This window comes from Cordyceps militaris, assembly GCF_000225605.1.
Source record: "Cordyceps militaris CM01 unplaced genomic scaffold CCM_S00009, whole genome shotgun sequence".
Classification (NCBI taxonomy): domain Eukaryota; kingdom Fungi; phylum Ascomycota; class Sordariomycetes; order Hypocreales; family Cordycipitaceae; genus Cordyceps; species Cordyceps militaris.
Window position 1 is genome coordinate 96141 of NW_006271977.1, and position 16039 is coordinate 112179.

At 55.2% G+C, this 16039-nt stretch overlaps 4 protein-coding genes across 4 annotated transcripts in view; 2 read left to right on the plus strand and 2 right to left on the minus strand.

The window, feature by feature from the left end:
* The window catches only part of CCM_09364 (uncharacterized protein), a gene marked incomplete at both ends in the record, with an annotated part of 3219 nt that extends 564 nt beyond the window's left edge, over positions 1–2655 (minus strand). Inside the window, one exon of the mRNA XM_006674498.1 lies at positions 4–2655. Within this exon, the coding sequence (XP_006674561.1) occupies positions 4–2655 (2652 nt within the window). The remainder of the gene's footprint in view (positions 1–3) is intronic.
* Positions 2656–3335: 680 nt separating this feature from the next.
* CCM_09365 (subtilisin, putative) lies at positions 3336–6107 on the minus strand (the record flags this gene model as incomplete). Its single annotated transcript, XM_006674499.1, has 3 exons — positions 3336–5495; positions 5549–5920; positions 5976–6107. The coding sequence occupies 3 exons, from the start codon at positions 6105–6107 to the stop codon at positions 3336–3338; spliced, it is 2664 nt and encodes an 887-aa protein (XP_006674562.1).
* A 4704-nt stretch (positions 6108–10811) lies between these two features.
* On the plus strand, positions 10812–11637 carry CCM_09366 (uncharacterized protein; the record flags this gene model as incomplete). Its single annotated transcript, XM_006674500.1, has 3 exons — positions 10812–10834; positions 10882–11126; positions 11210–11637. 3 exons carry the CDS (start codon positions 10812–10814, stop codon positions 11635–11637), a joined length of 696 nt encoding a protein of 231 aa, XP_006674563.1.
* A 715-nt stretch (positions 11638–12352) lies between these two features.
* CCM_09367 (Protein kinase-like domain) lies at positions 12353–15250 on the plus strand (the record flags this gene model as incomplete). Its single annotated transcript, XM_006674501.1, has 7 exons — positions 12353–12586; positions 12655–13125; positions 13192–13229; positions 13401–13504; positions 13919–14061; positions 14376–14637; positions 14685–15250. The coding sequence occupies 7 exons, from the start codon at positions 12353–12355 to the stop codon at positions 15248–15250; spliced, it is 1818 nt and encodes a 605-aa protein (XP_006674564.1).
* Between the last annotated feature and the right edge of the window lie 789 nt (positions 15251–16039).

The window sequence follows — 16039 nt, forward strand, 5'->3', positions numbered from 1 at the left end:
GACTTCGTGCACCAGGCCGTTGTCGCGCCGCCGCCGGATGCCGCTGGAGGCGTACACCGGGCCGAGGCTGAATGTGTCGAGGTGGTCCTCGTCTTCGGTTTCTGCGCACGGGTAGAAGCCCTCCTCGACGTCGTCCAGCGCCGGCTGCGTCACCATGTAGCCGTCGCCACATCCCGGTTCAATACCCGGAATGTCACCCGGTTCCTCCTCCTCCTCGTCCTCGCTGTCATCGTACTCGCTCGTGATATCCGTGTCCGAGTACGCTTCCGATTCCGTGTCCGACAGCTCATACCCATCCTCCTCCTCTGCCCCCTCGTCATCCTCGTCATCATCCTCTACGCTGTCTAACAGCGATCTTAGCGGTAACGCCGCACTCCTCTGCGTCTCCTGGCCGCTAAAGTCCCGATCCGGGTCGTCCAGCATGTGATGCACAGTCATGCCATACGTCGTGCCATCCACCACCACCACCCCCCCGAAGCTAACCGGCGGCAGATGCCGATCCCCAATCCACGCCCCTATACTCGCCCCATGGCCCGGCCGTTCCTGGTACTTTGGGTTGACCGCCTCCACCGCCTCTTCCTCCTCGGTGGCCACAGGGCGGCGACGGGACCGCAGCACGTGCCCGCGGCACACCTTGAGCGCGAACCCCGTCGAGCCATCAAACAGGGCGCCGACGCGCTTCTGCAGAATGGCGCGCACCTTGCCGACCGAGGAGCAAACGACGAGCACAGTCGGTTCCGTCTGCTGCGGCGTCAGGCCAATGGACTCGAGCGAGATCTCGACCGACTCCGGGTGTTTGCGGTAAAAGTGGCGCAGCGCCTGGTTGATTTGCGGCATGAGGATCGTGTTCCACTGCTCGATGGCCTCGGCGGGCAGCGGCACCTGCGTGTACAGCTTGGCCTTTGGTTCCTTGGCGGCAGGTTTTGGGGGTGTAGACTGTATCTGCGACGTCGTTTCTTCATGGCCGCCGCTCACCAAGTTGTCCGCCGAGTCTACCGGCTGTGGCGGAGGTGCTTTCTGCACAGCCACAGCCGACTGGACATGATCCGCCGCCTCGTCCTCGATATCCTCCGCCAGCCTCTCCTCCAAGCCACTCACGCCATCCAAGATGCAGCACGTCTCCAGGAAGCGGCTGACGCGCATCTGCACCTGCGCCAGCAGGGCCTCCCCGCGCACCTCGCCCTGCACCTCCCTGTCCACCGCCTCCCAGCAGGCATGCACCGCTTTCGCGTACAAGCCGCCGCACCGGACCGTGAGCCTTGCCATGGCCGTCTCCCACGCGATCCCGTCCCGCGGCGGCAGCGTTTCCATGCTCGTCCAGAGGCCGACCGAGAGCAGTAGCACGGCCAGGGCGTACAGCTCCAGCACGCGCTCGTCGGTGCTCTTGGCCAGCGGCGACGAGTCTGGGGCGTACCGCGGATCGAGCGGGTGGTGGGCCGCGTCATCAGTCTTGTCCTCGTCGGCAAAGACCTCAAACGAGGAGAGCAGCGGCCTGCGCACATCCACCACCGCATTCACCGCCACACTGCCTTCGGTCGTCGCCCCCAGGTTACAAAACGACACGTTATCCTCTGTCAGCCTCCCATGCGCCACGCCCCTCGCATGCATATCGAACACGGTATTCGCCAGATTATACGCGAGGCGAAACTTGGCTTCCAGCGGCGGCTCCATGCCCTTGTCGGCCAGCATGGCGCGCAGCGTGCTCACCTCGTGCGCCGCGCCCTTCTTGTAACTGGTCAAAATCGACGCGTCAAACGGGGCCGGGAGGCGGTATACGAGCCCGAAGCGCGCATTGCCCACGTCCTCAAAGTACCCCAGCAACCGCGGCAGGCCCGACCAAGCACCAGGCGCCCGCTGCGAGTCCTGCTGCAGCGCCGCCGACAGACGCTCGAAGCGCGCCGTCGGCGGCATGATGCCCGTCGTGGCGTAGATGGCGTCAAAGTGCGCGTACTCGAGCAGCAGCGGGCCCCACGGGGCGTGAGTCCGACCGGTGGCCATGGATGCGTACGCCGTCTTGCTCATGAGCACGACGGCTCGCTGTGCGGCCACGGACGCTGGCAGGTCCCGCGCAGGCAGGATCTCAGTCAGCTGGGTCGGGTCAATGACCTGCGGGGTCTGCAGGCGCGTGGGCTCAAAGGCGCGCTGTCCCTCGGCCTTGTACAGCCCGCCGCCGCCCTTGGCCAGGCGGCGCATGGCCGCGCCGCGGGTCCTGGACAAGTCGTAGAGGGTGTCGACCGAGGCGGTAAAGTCATTGACCAGGTCCTCGAAGCGGGCGCGGTCCCACGACACCCGCTTGCCCTTTTTATCCGCGCTGCCCGCAGCGGCCCCGCTGAGCCAGAGCTGCTCGGCCTCGGCCAGGATGTCCTTGATGGTGGACATGATGCTCGCGACAACCTCGCTGAGGCCGGCGCGCGACAGCGACTCGTCAATCTCGGCGGCGGCGGCTGGGTCGGACCAGGCGAGGCCCCAGCCGACGAGGCGGTCCTTTTGGATGCGCAGCTTGCGGTGCAAGCCGGGCGCGTCGGGGTCTTGCTGCTTCTCGCGGGGTACGGGCGCTTGCACGAAATCGCTCGATTTCTTGGTGTCGTTGTAGAGGCGCGACAGGCGGCGCTGAAAGGGCAGCTGGAAGCCGCCGGCGGGGAGTAGAGCCTCCATGTGTGTGTGTGTGTGTGTGTCGGCGCTAGATTGTACGTGAATAGTGCGTTCGTTCGAATCGGCAACGAAATATATTGAGATTGTGTCGGGGGTTTGCGGTGTTTATCGTCTCGCTAGGCAGACGTATTTTGCAGTCGCACAGCCGATATAGTCTGCAGTCGCACAGCAGGCGACCAGAAGAGACTGCGATTATCAGTGTCTGCGGCTCTATGCCATTCTTTGTCGGCTCGAGGTTGTTTGCGCGAGAGATGGCGCTTCGTCGTCGCGCAGAAGGAAAAATGCAAAGAAACTCTTAATCCAAAAGATGATGTTGAATAGTTTGGAAGATGCAGAGAGACAAACTGGCGAATTTGTTGGGTGCCGCAGAATAAATGAGATGAATGGGAAACGTTGGTGCCTGTTGCAGGCAATCCGCCTCCCCCGCAGTGACGTTGAACGGCTTCATCTGGTTGGTCGGGAATTCTGCTGCCTACACGTCCATGTCCACTCTACTCAGCCACAGTCACTCTGAAAGATAACCTATTCACTGCACTATTCCGCTTCATAAAACGACATGCACAATATTGCCAACCTACACACACACACACAATCTTCACTTTGAAATCTTGATATACAGCACTAAATAATCGGGCAGTGCGCCCACTCATAAATACAACATACACACACATGACACATCACCCCTACGCGTACTTGATGACGAAGCGGTTACCGATCGACGTGTCCCAGTCCGCCTCATTGTCCGGGTCGCCAAACACGCGCAGCGCACGCACAATCAGGCGGTACTTGCCCGCCGGCGCGTAGTTGCCATTCGCCAGCTGCCCGTCCCAGATATCCGTCGTCGGGCCGCGGCTGCTAAACAGCATCGGGAAGGTAAACGGCTGGCCAACCGTCTTGTAGCCCTTGTACTCGTACGTTCCGTTGGGCGGGCACGTCGTCATCGGCTGCAGGTGCCCCGTAATGTTCTTGGACCCCAGCGACATGTTGATGACAAACTGCGGGAGCCGCGTCTGTCCCGAGGCCTGGCCGGGCGTCGGCAGCGTAAACGTCTGGTTGACCGGCAGCGGCGTCAGGAGCTTGTCGTCGCTCCACGAGATCCAGCTGGCGCCCGTCTCGTCCACCACCACGTGGTCTTTGAGCGAGCCCGACACGCCCTGGTACGGCAGCGATAGCGCCGTGCCGTCCGTACCGTTGATGGTCACGTAACCCGACCAGATCGGCAGCCGCTCAATGGCAACACCTTCAGGGGGCGACACCGTCACGTCCACAGAGGCCGAGCTGCCCGCCGCAATCGTCAGCTTCTCCTCGCTGAAGCTGAGCGTGGCGTATGCGTCGACGGCGTCGTTGGGGAACGCCTGCACCTGGGTACCCGACGTGCCGAGCGCGTACATGGTGTAGGCCGACACCTGGCCAAGGTCGTAGCTAACTGACTCCTTGCCCGTGTTGCTGATCTTGAAGCTGAGCTGCTCGACAAAGTTGGCCGTATCGTTGAAGGAAAGGCTAGACGGCTCCAACAGCGTCGTCGCAAACGCCGCGTCGTACACTTGGACAAGACCCGCACCCTGCTGCGGCACCGGCGCCAGCTTGGTCAGGAACTTTGTTTTATCGTTGAACAGCTGAGGCTTGGCGTTGGCCGACAAGAGGTTGGTAATCGTCGCAGGAGCCAACTTCTTACCGCGCACCTCGAGGAGCAGCGCCACCGAGCCGGCGATAAAGGGCGTCGCCATCGAAGTGCCCGACAAAACGGCATAAGAGCCCTTGGCCGTGGGGTATGTCGAGAGAATATTACCGCCTGCAGCGCCTACGTCGGGCTTGACAAAGAGCTCCCACGAGGGACCCCAGGTGGTAAAGGCGCTGGGCCCGCCACCCGTCGCCGCGTTCTTCTTGTACGACAACACCTTGGCCGTCTTGGCCGAGCTACCCATCGTCACCGTGACCTTCTTGCCATCCTTGAGCAGGTTGATAATGTTGACGCCGTCGACTTGCGAGATGAGGCTGGCGCCCTGGGCCAGGGGAGTGTCAACAACACTCATCGTGAGGGCGTCGGGCCCGTTGTTGTAGATGAGGACGTACTTGGCGCCCTTGGCCGTGGCAAAGTTGATCTTGTCGGTAAAGGAGCAGCTGCCGCGGTGAATGAGCACAACCTTCTTGCTCAGGTCGGGGGTGTCGGCAGGGTACGCCTTGCAGCCGTCGTCGGCCTTTGTCGTGTCGTAACTTCCAGCCCAAACATCGAGCGTCACGCCGTCCCACGCGTCCTTGTCCGACGGGGTGGAAAGGAGCTGCGTCTTGTTGCCACCGTCTACCGTGTATGAGTTGACATTGGCGAGGGCAGGCGTATCCGTGTTGTCAAACGAAGCAATCGACACGACGCCCTTGCCGGATGACCCGCTGCTGGGGAACAAGAGGCCGTCCACACCCTCGTTGCCGGCGGCGACGGTGCAGGGCACGCCGCGGGCGACGATGCGCGAGATGCTCAGGGCCCAGGGCTCGTCCACCCAGCCCGCGGGGCCGCCAATCGATGCCGTGATGATGTCGGAGCCAGCCTGGTAGGCCTTGTTAAACGATGAGATGAGCACGTCGGTGCCGGTGCTGCCGGTGCAGCCAAAGACCTTGTAGGCACCGAGGGTTACGTCGGGCGCCACGCCGGTAAAGTTGAACTCGTTGGGCTGGGCGGCAATGATGCCCGCCACGTGGCTGCCGTGGCCGCCGCAGTCCATGGGGTCGTTGTCGGGCACGGGGCGGTAGTTGCCGTTTCCGTAGGCGTCGCCGACGAGATCGTAGCCATAGCTGACGAGGCAGCCCTCACCAAAGCATCTGCCGAGAGCGGGATGTTTGTAATCAATCTAAACAGTCAGCAACTCGACTTCATCAGCCAGCATCGACCAGACAGACGTACACCGGTGTCGATGACGGCAATCTTGATGCCGCGGCCCTTGTAGCCCTTGGCACGCATCTTCTCAATCTGGCTCATGCGCTGCGCCGAGCTAATGGGCTCGGCCGTGTCGCGCGCGTTGATGCTGCTGGGGTCGGCGTGGACCAGCGCCTGCAGGCCCTCGGTGGCCACCCACTCGACGGCGGGATTGGGACGGGGCACGACCCTGACGGGCCAAATGTTCTTGACGGCGGGCAGCTCGGCCAGCTTCTGCGCCTTTTCTTCGGCCGAGTTGACGTCGTTGAGCTGGATCGAGACACCCTGGAAGAGCTCAAAGTTGAGGTCGATACGGACACTGGCGTCCTTCTTGACGGCATCCAGGGAAGCCTGGGTGTTCTGCCATGGCAGTCAGCATTTTGTTGGCAGCGCCTCACATGGGCCGCCGACGTACATGGCCATCTTCAAACTCGATGATAAAGGCGCCGGGAATGGCGGGCTGGACCTTGGAGGCGTCAACCTCCTGACTAGCAACCGCGGTGGCGGCAGTAGCCAGGAGCGTCAGGAGCGAGGAAGTCCTGACCATGGTTGTGGACAGCAGCGGTAAACAAATCTAGGACAAAAAAGAGAGGCAGGAACTTGTTGCCAAGTCGATCTAGGAGAGAACGAGTGTACGACGGCCTCGGTGGTGAGCACGAACTGGGCGGACGCACGGTCAGCTATATAGTTGCCATGGTTGGCGGCCTGCGCATTTATCGCGGCAGCCAAGCCCAAGCCCAAGCCCCTCGTCAGCCTCCGTCCCTTGCTCCAACAACAACGATAGAGGCCGGGGGGACAAGCCTACGGGATGCTGCGGTCCTGCGATCCACTGGGCGGCGCCATGCAGGCGCGTACACATCCCGTCTGGGCAGGTCGACTAGATTGCGTTTGGGGGCAGCAGCAAGCTGCATATGGGTGCCATGGGGTGCCATGGGGTGCCATGGCACGAGCTGCCGTGCGCTGTGTTCGGGTCTTGGCTGCACCTAGTGCACCTGGCCCGTCAACAATGTCGAGCAGATTTTTGTATGACCCCTTTGTTTTCGAGCCCAGTGAAATTAGTGCGCACGCTATCTAGCACCGACCTACTCGATTGGGTAAGTTGGCGTCGCTAGCAGCATTCGTAGGACGGACCCTAATGGCTCGACGGCGGTGGTCCGCGAGGCTACTAGATGGCAAGGACCTGCGTGCTGATGCACTGGGCAGATGCAGTGATGCTCCCTTGATGGACATGTTATTGCATTGCGCTGCGGGGTAGACGCCGGTGAGAAAAGATCTGGCCGAGCCTTGCAGGTTGTCGGGTGGTCGTTGCTTCTTTGACGAACCGGCCTTTCACGGCATAAATTTTTCAACCGACCAGCAGACGCATCGATTCGCGGGACGATAACGGCATGAAACTCTATCGCATTGCCATGAAGAGTTCGCAAAACTAGTTTGCGTCGATAATGCTGGTGGGGTGTCCATCCCAACAGAGCGAGATCAAGTGGTGCCCCGCGCCGGCCTGTAATAGTTAATGCGCTTCTCAGCTTGCCTTCAGGACTTAGGCGGCCGCATAGAGACAACCGGGGTCAGGGACCTGAGCCACGCGGATTTGCCGATATGTTGTATCGTCTCAGCCACGGGTCCTTTTGACTGACACCGACTCGAAGCGTCTCGATAACAGACAAGTCAACCCAACAGCACCAAATTTTCGTGCTGGGACCCTTGTCCAGTTCGATCCATTTACCAAAGTTCCGTGTTCCTGGCCCAGAGGGCGGCGCCCCGTGCGGGGACATGAACCAAGCTGGTTTGGGTAGGTCCGTCCAGTTAGCCGTCGAGCGGTCGGGACGTGGTCAAGTGCTTTTTACTAGTTACTCAGTATTAGTAGTTAGCGAGCTGAAGGTCCAATTAGCATATCAATCAATAACCAATGCGTCGGCCTCGAGCCCCCGCGAGGTAACTTGCTCGTCCTCGAGCGTCTTGGCACAGGCAACAAAGCTTGCACGCCTGCCGACAGGTGAGACAATGTCTAGATCTATGACAAGACTGACAAGTGCGCTGTGCGCTGTCGACTTCTGCCCACCACCTTTTGCAGTAGGCTGAACCAGAGATTCATGCTGCCAGCTAGCCAGCCAGCCAGCATTCGCGGAAGCTGCAGAACCGACCGACCGACGTTCAGGCGGCCAATGTCCGAGCAACAACGAACAGCGAGCACCACCACTGCATCACACGCTAACTTCTTGGCTCGCCGAAAGGCCGGCGCCGTCGCGCGGGAGGCTAGCAAGCCAGGCACTTCTGTCGCGCCACATCCGCAAAAGGGCTGGGGCCTTTGCCGATTGTGGAGGGCCTGTGAGATTGTGGCACCGAAAGATTGTGTCATCATTCACCCACATGTACGGCGGAGTACCAGTAATAAGTCATTACTGTGTGCTGTCGAGTGGCCTGAAAACCGTATACTGTCCATTGGCGCAGGACTTGGCATCGAGTCCATGAATCGCAATTTCCCACGTCCTTATCTGCCCCCCCGCAAAAAGACCTGCAAGGCCATGATCCTGGGGGAGCGATCTGTTACGTACAAGCATTTCAACACAAACTCGGGTGCGGCGGGCTTGCGTGCTTGCGTGCTTGCATTGCGGTCCGCCGCAAAGTGAGGGCCGACAAAGGTTCCGGTCGTCCTCGGTTCTCCGTTCCTTGCTGAGACCACACAAACACCCGATATGGACAATGCCCGTTGTTCGCCATCGTGTAGGCTTGCATCGATGTTTCACCTGCATGGAACCCGAGTTTCTCGCGATCAGCACTGTCACAAACAAAAAACTCCACAAGCTCGGCATCTTCCAGCGTTGCAGCCAAGCGCAAGGCTCCAACGGTTCGCGCGCGCGCCAGAAATAAGCGTAAACAGGGACGATGATGATCTCTCTTGTATGTGTGCGTTTGTGGTTTGCAGTCTTGTGCCGGGTCCTCGTTCCACCGCTGTGCTGAAAGCAGCTTCCTCTTTGGACCTGGAGCCGCTGCGGCCAAGGTTATGCAGTGGGCGCGTCTCCGCCGGCGTGCACCTGTCATGGTCGTGTAATCTGTACTAAAGTTTTTCATATAGTCGTGACCGGTCCGGATCCCACGCCCGGATGGAAGTCGGCTCAATCGAGAAGGCGACAGTGCTCAGCTGGCCCTGCGAGGCGCTCAAGGTGACCAATTCGCATAGGTAAATTGAATATGCAGGCTCAAAAAGGTCCTGACGAGGTAACCGGAGCTTGAGAGTTCTCGCGGAGAGGGAAGCTAACTTTGCTCGTCCTTGGAGCTTTCAAATAATGGCCTTCTCTGCAAGTGCGAGTAGGGGGTCAATTGGTCGTTCCTCTGTGCAGTTGGGTGCAAACGCCGCTGTGTTGAACGCATTTTCGATGCAGCGGGGTCGCCTTGTCGTAATCGAAACCGTGTGCGATGCTCGATGGAAAGAAGAAGAAGTATTCAAAGCTGGGCAGATATTTTCAAGGTGCCTGCCGTTTGTTGCCTATTTCCACCATCTCTTGTTGAACGTTGAACAGTACGGTTACTCAAGGTCTATTCCATTCCAGCAGGTGTGGATCCCGCTGTTGCTGTTGTGTGAGAGCTACTAATGCCGTGCCATGGCTAACAGTACAGCTTTGGCACCGGCTTGACGACGACGTCTTTCGAGCTGACCACATCCATCCCGAAATACAAGTTTCTCTCCGTTCAAATTCCATTGTCATATTTGAATCTTCTAAGCAGGCTAATCGACATCAGCCACGTATAATGTTCAATGGCGCGTAGACATATATACAAGATGGGGAAACGATATTCTGGGCCAAAGTTATGCGTGTCGGTTAGCCGAAATTGGTGCCAACAAATGTAGAAGAATGCTTCGGATCCAAATAGTTCGAAAAAAACTATTGGCAGGCATGGCGGATAATACGACAGATCGCCTAGGTCAGCCAGTCTGCCAAAGCGGGCCAGGTAGACAGCTCGACCGCAAAGAAAAACCGGCGTGAGCGGCACCATGAAGACGATGCTGACGGACAAGAAGGCGGCGAAAAGTAGCCAGATGCGCACCCAGAAGTTGCAGGCAATGTATCGGTGCAGAGCGCCATCGTGGATAAAGAGATACAGCGACTCAGGAAACAGCCTTGACCGCGATTCGCCCGCCAATAATGCGTGTATGCCGCGAACGCTGATGATTCGATGGACATCCGCAGGATCAGACTCTGGCGAAGTCTCGCTGCCACTGCAGGGGGGTGTTTTGCTGCCATCTATGCCCAGTTCTTCCAAGCAGGCGGTCTGTCGGGCCTTGCCCGGCTCCAGAGGCAATTCCTCTTCAGGACACGCCATCGACGAGGCAGTTGAGATGTGACGAAGTGGCCGATCTAACAAGTTTGACAGGTTAGCTAGGAACATCTGGCAACGGGTTGATCTAATCAGGTGGGCTAACTCGGCGCGTGTGTTTGCAGCAGGCAGGCAGGCAAGGGGCCGGGGCGAAGAAGTCAGTCGGGCCACGATGGCCGAAGCGAGAGGTAGCGGTTGGTTGACCAAGAGCACCTTTTATAGGTAGGTAGGCAATCGACGGCGCGGTTATAGGGGAATGTGTCATCTAAACGAAATTTCTTTTTTTTAAGGTTCATAACTCTGCAAGATGATGATGAATCCTAAGTGTGGCGAATACACGATGGCGCGCTTCTAGCCAAAGCCTTAGTTGGCCTTGAGTGGCGCTAGGATCACGATCATAAAAGCAAACCCTGATAATAATTACCCTTCTTTTCACAATGATACCCCATAGATGAGCTCTCGGGTGCTGCCACCCCCCCGCATGCTAGCTTTGAGTTTGCTGACTTGACTTTATTATGAAGAGGCAACAAAAGGCGGAAAAGCGCTACACTGTCACCCCCGCTTTATAGATGCTATCCCGATCGATGTAAGCCACGCGACAGTTCAGCCTGCAAATCGTCACACGCTGCTCCCATGGGCACTTAACGCGAAGTGGACGCGCCAGCCTTCTATGGAGGGAGTTGTTCAGGTAAATTTGCGGCGCGATACAAAAAAGTTGCGCATATGCTCAGAGCTTAGGTACTTGGTACTTTTCTAGCAACGGGATTGCCGGCCTGCCATTCTGAACTTAGGCTTATATATAAGCCATTTCTAGATAATATTGCTTGAGCGTATACATACATAGATATATAAAGCTACTTTGGTAGCAAACCCTAACTCTATCCCTTATGCGCTATTAGAATAAGGGCTAGTCTAGATTATCTGTGTTTTCCACAGAATGCTGCTGATCGAAAGCGTTGAGTACGAGTTGGGTATAGAGCATCGTGGAGGCGGGCTGGCCGCTGGAGCCTCTGGAGCCTATCGGGGCTGATTGGATGCGAACACCTCAACAACGCGGTTTTTGATTCCGACAACTTGAGCTCGTGGACGAGCTCCCTGCTATTTGCCATCCAGTACGCCATCTACCGTTGTGACCGCTTCCGACTTTCCCCCAGCGACGTCAGCATCTGCGTCCTGGACCCGGCCGACTTCCCGCGCGGACAGTTTATGCGCGACATGACCCTAATCAGGGCGTATAGGGAGCACATCGTGAGTGAGTTCTTTGACTTCCGCCTGAACCGAGACGACTACAACAACGGCGAGCATCTGAGTCAAGGTCGCGTCTACATTGCGTAGCGACTCTGGCGCAGCTCGAACAGGCGGGGCTGTACGAGTTGTATCCGCAGTGCGCAGACGCTCACGGGAAGAAGCAGTGGACCAATCGCGTGCTGGATCTGCGCGCCCTGTGGTCTATTCGGAAGCCGACGACGACGATGGCGGAGACGGAGACGGCGCTGAGGATCGCGAAGAAGTGCTTTCCGCGGTTTGGCGCAGCGGACATGGCGTTGATGCTCCTGGCGTTTCGGAATCGCCCGCTGAAGGGCGCTGGCCTGGAAGACAGCGGCTTTGCCGAGGACCACGCGGCGAGTCAGTATGGGCCTGTGGAAGTTAACCGTTACCGCGCGCTGCTTGTGAAGGCGGAAGAGATCAGAAAAGACGACAATGGGCTGTTTTCTGATGAGGATCTTCTGAGAAAAATCTATCTGTGTGCTGAAGACGAATAAGCGATCTAGTCAGCTGCCATAGTGCCTCAACTCGCGACGTGTAACATGCACTGCGCTCTGTTCAGCGACGGGCCTCTTTCCACCACGACGAACGCTGCTTAGTCGCCTCTTGCTAACAAGTCGACTATGACCGGCAGGTTAGTAGTTAGGTCGGCGACTTTATTATACCTCGTAGAGAACTTCCCGCAGCTAGATGACGGGTGCTGGTTGCCTACCTAGGGGCGTAGGGCTGTTTTCTAAGATGGCTTGAGCAGGATTTTAAATCTTAACATATTTTTTTAGTATATTGGCGCCATTTTATAATTTTAAACATATTGTAGAGGGCTCCTAACATGTTACAAACAGGCTGACATCTCTGCATAAGGCCAAAAACATATGTGTAAACGCAGGCTGGTCATTATAGGCATTGTAGAAAACACCCCCCGCTCGCGTAGGTAGTTATCTTTCATTCTTCTAACTCTATTAGTAATTAAGATTAGCCCTTTTAACCATCTAGCTAATTATAGATCACTAGCTGATTGTGTGAGGTCCCTACTCTACGTTGTGGCGCTCACTACTAATACTAAAGTGGGCGCATCGTCTTGAGCCCCAGCGCTTGGCTTTCAACTCCTCCCTCGTTCCATCTCCATCATTACCAGCCTTTCTTTCGTCCTTGTTCTTTAGCACCACGCACGTCAATATAAATGAGCGACACACCCCGTCATTCATCTCCGACATGTCAGCTTTGCCCCCGACCTCTGCCGCATCTGTTCTTCCATCCTCCCCACCAACCTCTCGGCCGTCTTCTGTACCACCACCCGACACTGCCAACGATGAACTGGTGAACGTCCAGTCTTCTGACGTCACGTTTCTTGAGATTCTCAAGACCAAAATAGACAAAAAGAATGGCAATACGCGTGTTATTACCTTTAAAGTTGAAATCGACGACAGGCTTTGCGTCATGAAAGTGGTTAGTTACAATTTCGCGTGGCATCTATTTTATCACAACACTAACGCCAACACTAACGCCTTGCCTAGTATAAGCACAATGGATACTGGCATCAATTCCGCTCCGAGGAGAGCGCTTATCGACTGCTTAACGAAAAGGGCTTTTGTGAGCGAGGTCTCGTTCCAAAGTTTTATGGAATCATCGACAGCATAGATGTATCCCTGTGGCCAGAATTATACCAGTTCGAAAACGACTCAGCTCCGCCTAGCGCTATTTTCATCGAATATATACAAAACGCTAAGAAGATTGATTTTAATAACTATACGCTAGATAAAATGGATAGGCTGTGTGCAATGCTTACCGAATTCCACAGCGTCGGCCTCCTTCATGGCGACCCATACCCGAGAAACATGATGGTTGTTCCGGGGACGCCTAGAGACAGAGTCTTTTGGCTGGACTTTGACTCTTCGAGCGTTGAGGATCGAACAACGGGTGACGAAGACACGGAGCGGCAGTTCCAAAGGGAATCAAGGGAGATGGCATGTGTTGCGAAAGCATTTGTATGTGTTCTTGACTTTCTAATTGACTCGGGGATTCGCTTTGACTAACAACCTCTCTACTCTTAGTCAATGGATGCCAAGAATGGCATAGCCGAGGAAACATTGTATTTCTAGTGCTGGCTGTCGTATTTTTAGCATTCAACACACACGATCGTGTCAGCGATGAGCTGCACACCAAAACGTATTACAGCTCACGCTCCCTCACTGCCTCGTCTCGTGTCACCATGATCCGCGAGACGGCTCACTTTGTAGAAAAGATTTGCTAAAAGCCGAAGCAACGAGGCCGAAGCCGTCGAGCCGTCGCCCTGTGGTGTGTCCGTTGCCTACGCACCATGGCTAGCTGCTCGGGGTATTGCCTTCCCTGAGATTGCGCTGCCTGGCAAGTTTTTTCGCTAAAAGCCTCGCCCACGCCAACAGTTCTCGGCATGAGCAAGGCGCCCCGCCGGTCCAGGGCGATGAGAACAAGCTCGTGAATATGAGAGAAAGAGTTGATTGATTGAAGATAACTGGCATATGTTGCATTGGCAGCTTTCCCAGGATAGGTACATCAGCGTACCGTGGATGGAACTGCCCGGAATCGCTCCACCAGCCCCATCCTCAAGACTGCTCGAGCAGCCTCCAACCGCGCAACCTCCGACCTCGCGCAGCCTCAAACGAGGACTTTTCGAACTAATTGAGCAGCCTCCGACGAGGAGTTTTCGAACTACTTGAATCTCCGAACTGATCGAGCAAACTAAATCGAGGACTTTTCGAACTGATCGAAAAGCCAAGTGCCTCGAAATGTCCTCATTAGAGATTATAGTTACGAGCGCTTCGAGCAGTCGAGCTCTTCAGAAAATCGATTTCCTCGAAAACTCCTCACTGGAGGCTACGCGACTACTTCGGAAAATCGATCACTTCGAAAAAGTCTTCTTGCGGGCTGTACGAAGTGGCCGTGTAGGCTCGGATAAGGACTTTTCAAAGAGATCGACTTTCCGAACTGCTTAAGCAGTCGTCTATGATTACATTATGCACGGACCAGGCTACGTATACAGTGCGAAATATCTCTGGACAGGTGTACATATTAGCGCGATTCCGAAAGCCCCGTTTTCAACAAAACTCCGATTTATGCGTAACGCACATTATATTCAATATTCAATATTCAATTCAGTTCCTTCGGATTAAACTTTAACCTCTCCGGTGTGAGCCTCAAATCTTTTCTCCTCCACATGGGAGTTCACCTGCCTCTCTAGACAAAATGACCCTCACAGTTCCAAACCTCGCCGTGGCGGGCGGTCAACGCCTACGAAACGGCATTTACTATGTCCTGGAGAGCCTTTTCTTCTTCTTGCCACGACTCACTGGGCGCCGCCTGCGTACTCAAATCGACCAGCCCGCACAACGGACGCACCAACCGATCTGTCACGTTCCTGGCGCTGAAGCAAAACCGACAAGCCCTCCCAATGCTGCCGAAACTCGTGGCTCGTACCAATGCCTCGTCGATTACAACTCTGATTTATTCTCAGTCAGCTGGTCAGGTTCCCCACAGTACCCGGATCTTACCAGCTTTCCCTTCCTAGACTCGAACGTCGCGAAGATTGCTCCGCTCTCCTTGACTCCAGAGTTGGACAGGATCTGGAAGGGTTCGAAACACCATGATTACGGCGCTCATGCCTCCATAAGAACCACCAATGGCAACGCCTTTCCCATCATCAAACTTGCCCATCCAGATGATGACATATCTATCAAACTTATCGAACGAGAATTCAATGTCCTCACCGAATTAAAGAAGTTGGAACTCCCTGTAGTGGATTTCGACGAACAACCCATCACCTGCGACGGGGCGATCTACGGCTACCGAATGAAAACGCTCACAAAGTTGGAGCCAGGCGAAATGCACACTCGATGGGAGGATGTCAAGGGCGTGTTCAGCTTGCTGCATCATGCAGGGTTCTGCCATGGAGATTTCAACCCTAGTAACATCATGAAAGCCGACAACGATCGTCTCATCATCATCGACTTCAGCTTTTCCGGACGAATCGGCAGCCCGGTGCCGCCCTTCATGCCCACTTGGCGATTTCCCACTGGTGAATATTGCCTCGACCAGGACGTTGCAGCATTGAAGAGATACGCATTGGTAAACTAGAACAAGCCTTGGGTATCCTAAGGGGGATGTTCTTTACACCAACCGGAGAAGTAGCTAATGACCACTCTCGTAACCCCCTTGCATTCTGCAGTTCCTTTCTTGGGACAATCCTTTTGAGGTCCAATCTCCACTTCGCAGCTGCAGTTCGACCACTGTCGAATGTCTTGGGTGCACATGATCGATCGATAATGATCTAGAAACAAGTTAAACAGGCATAGAAATGGGTCCACGAGCAGACCAACCTAGCAGGGTTGAAAGTGTATGGCAAGTTGTTCAGTAATTGTCGGGTTGGAAGCGAGGCTTGTTGTTCATATGCCCTGAGGGGGCGGTCCGTACTTATATACTTCGTTAGCTTAGGCAGCAGCGGGTAAATGTGACTAGGGAGTTGCCGTGCGGGGTTGCGGGCTTGATGTCCAGGTAGGATCTTACCTAAGGGTACCTTAGTACATTCAGCTAAGGGTAATATCCCTTAACTAAGGGCGCTAAAAAATTTCTAATATATACTATATACCTTTATAATAGAGTAGTTTTATAATATAAAGTTCTATATTATAATTAAGAGAAATATACTTTAAAAAGAATTAATAAAAGACTTTATAAATACTAAACTTAATTTATTTTATATTTAAAAAAAGTAATATTTATCTTAATAAGTTTAATAATTTATTAATTAATAATTTATTTATTTATTTATTAAATTATCCTAATTAGACCTTATAATCCTTTTAATACCTTAATAAATTTATAAATACTAAAAAAACTATAATAGTTATAATAAACTAGCCTTAA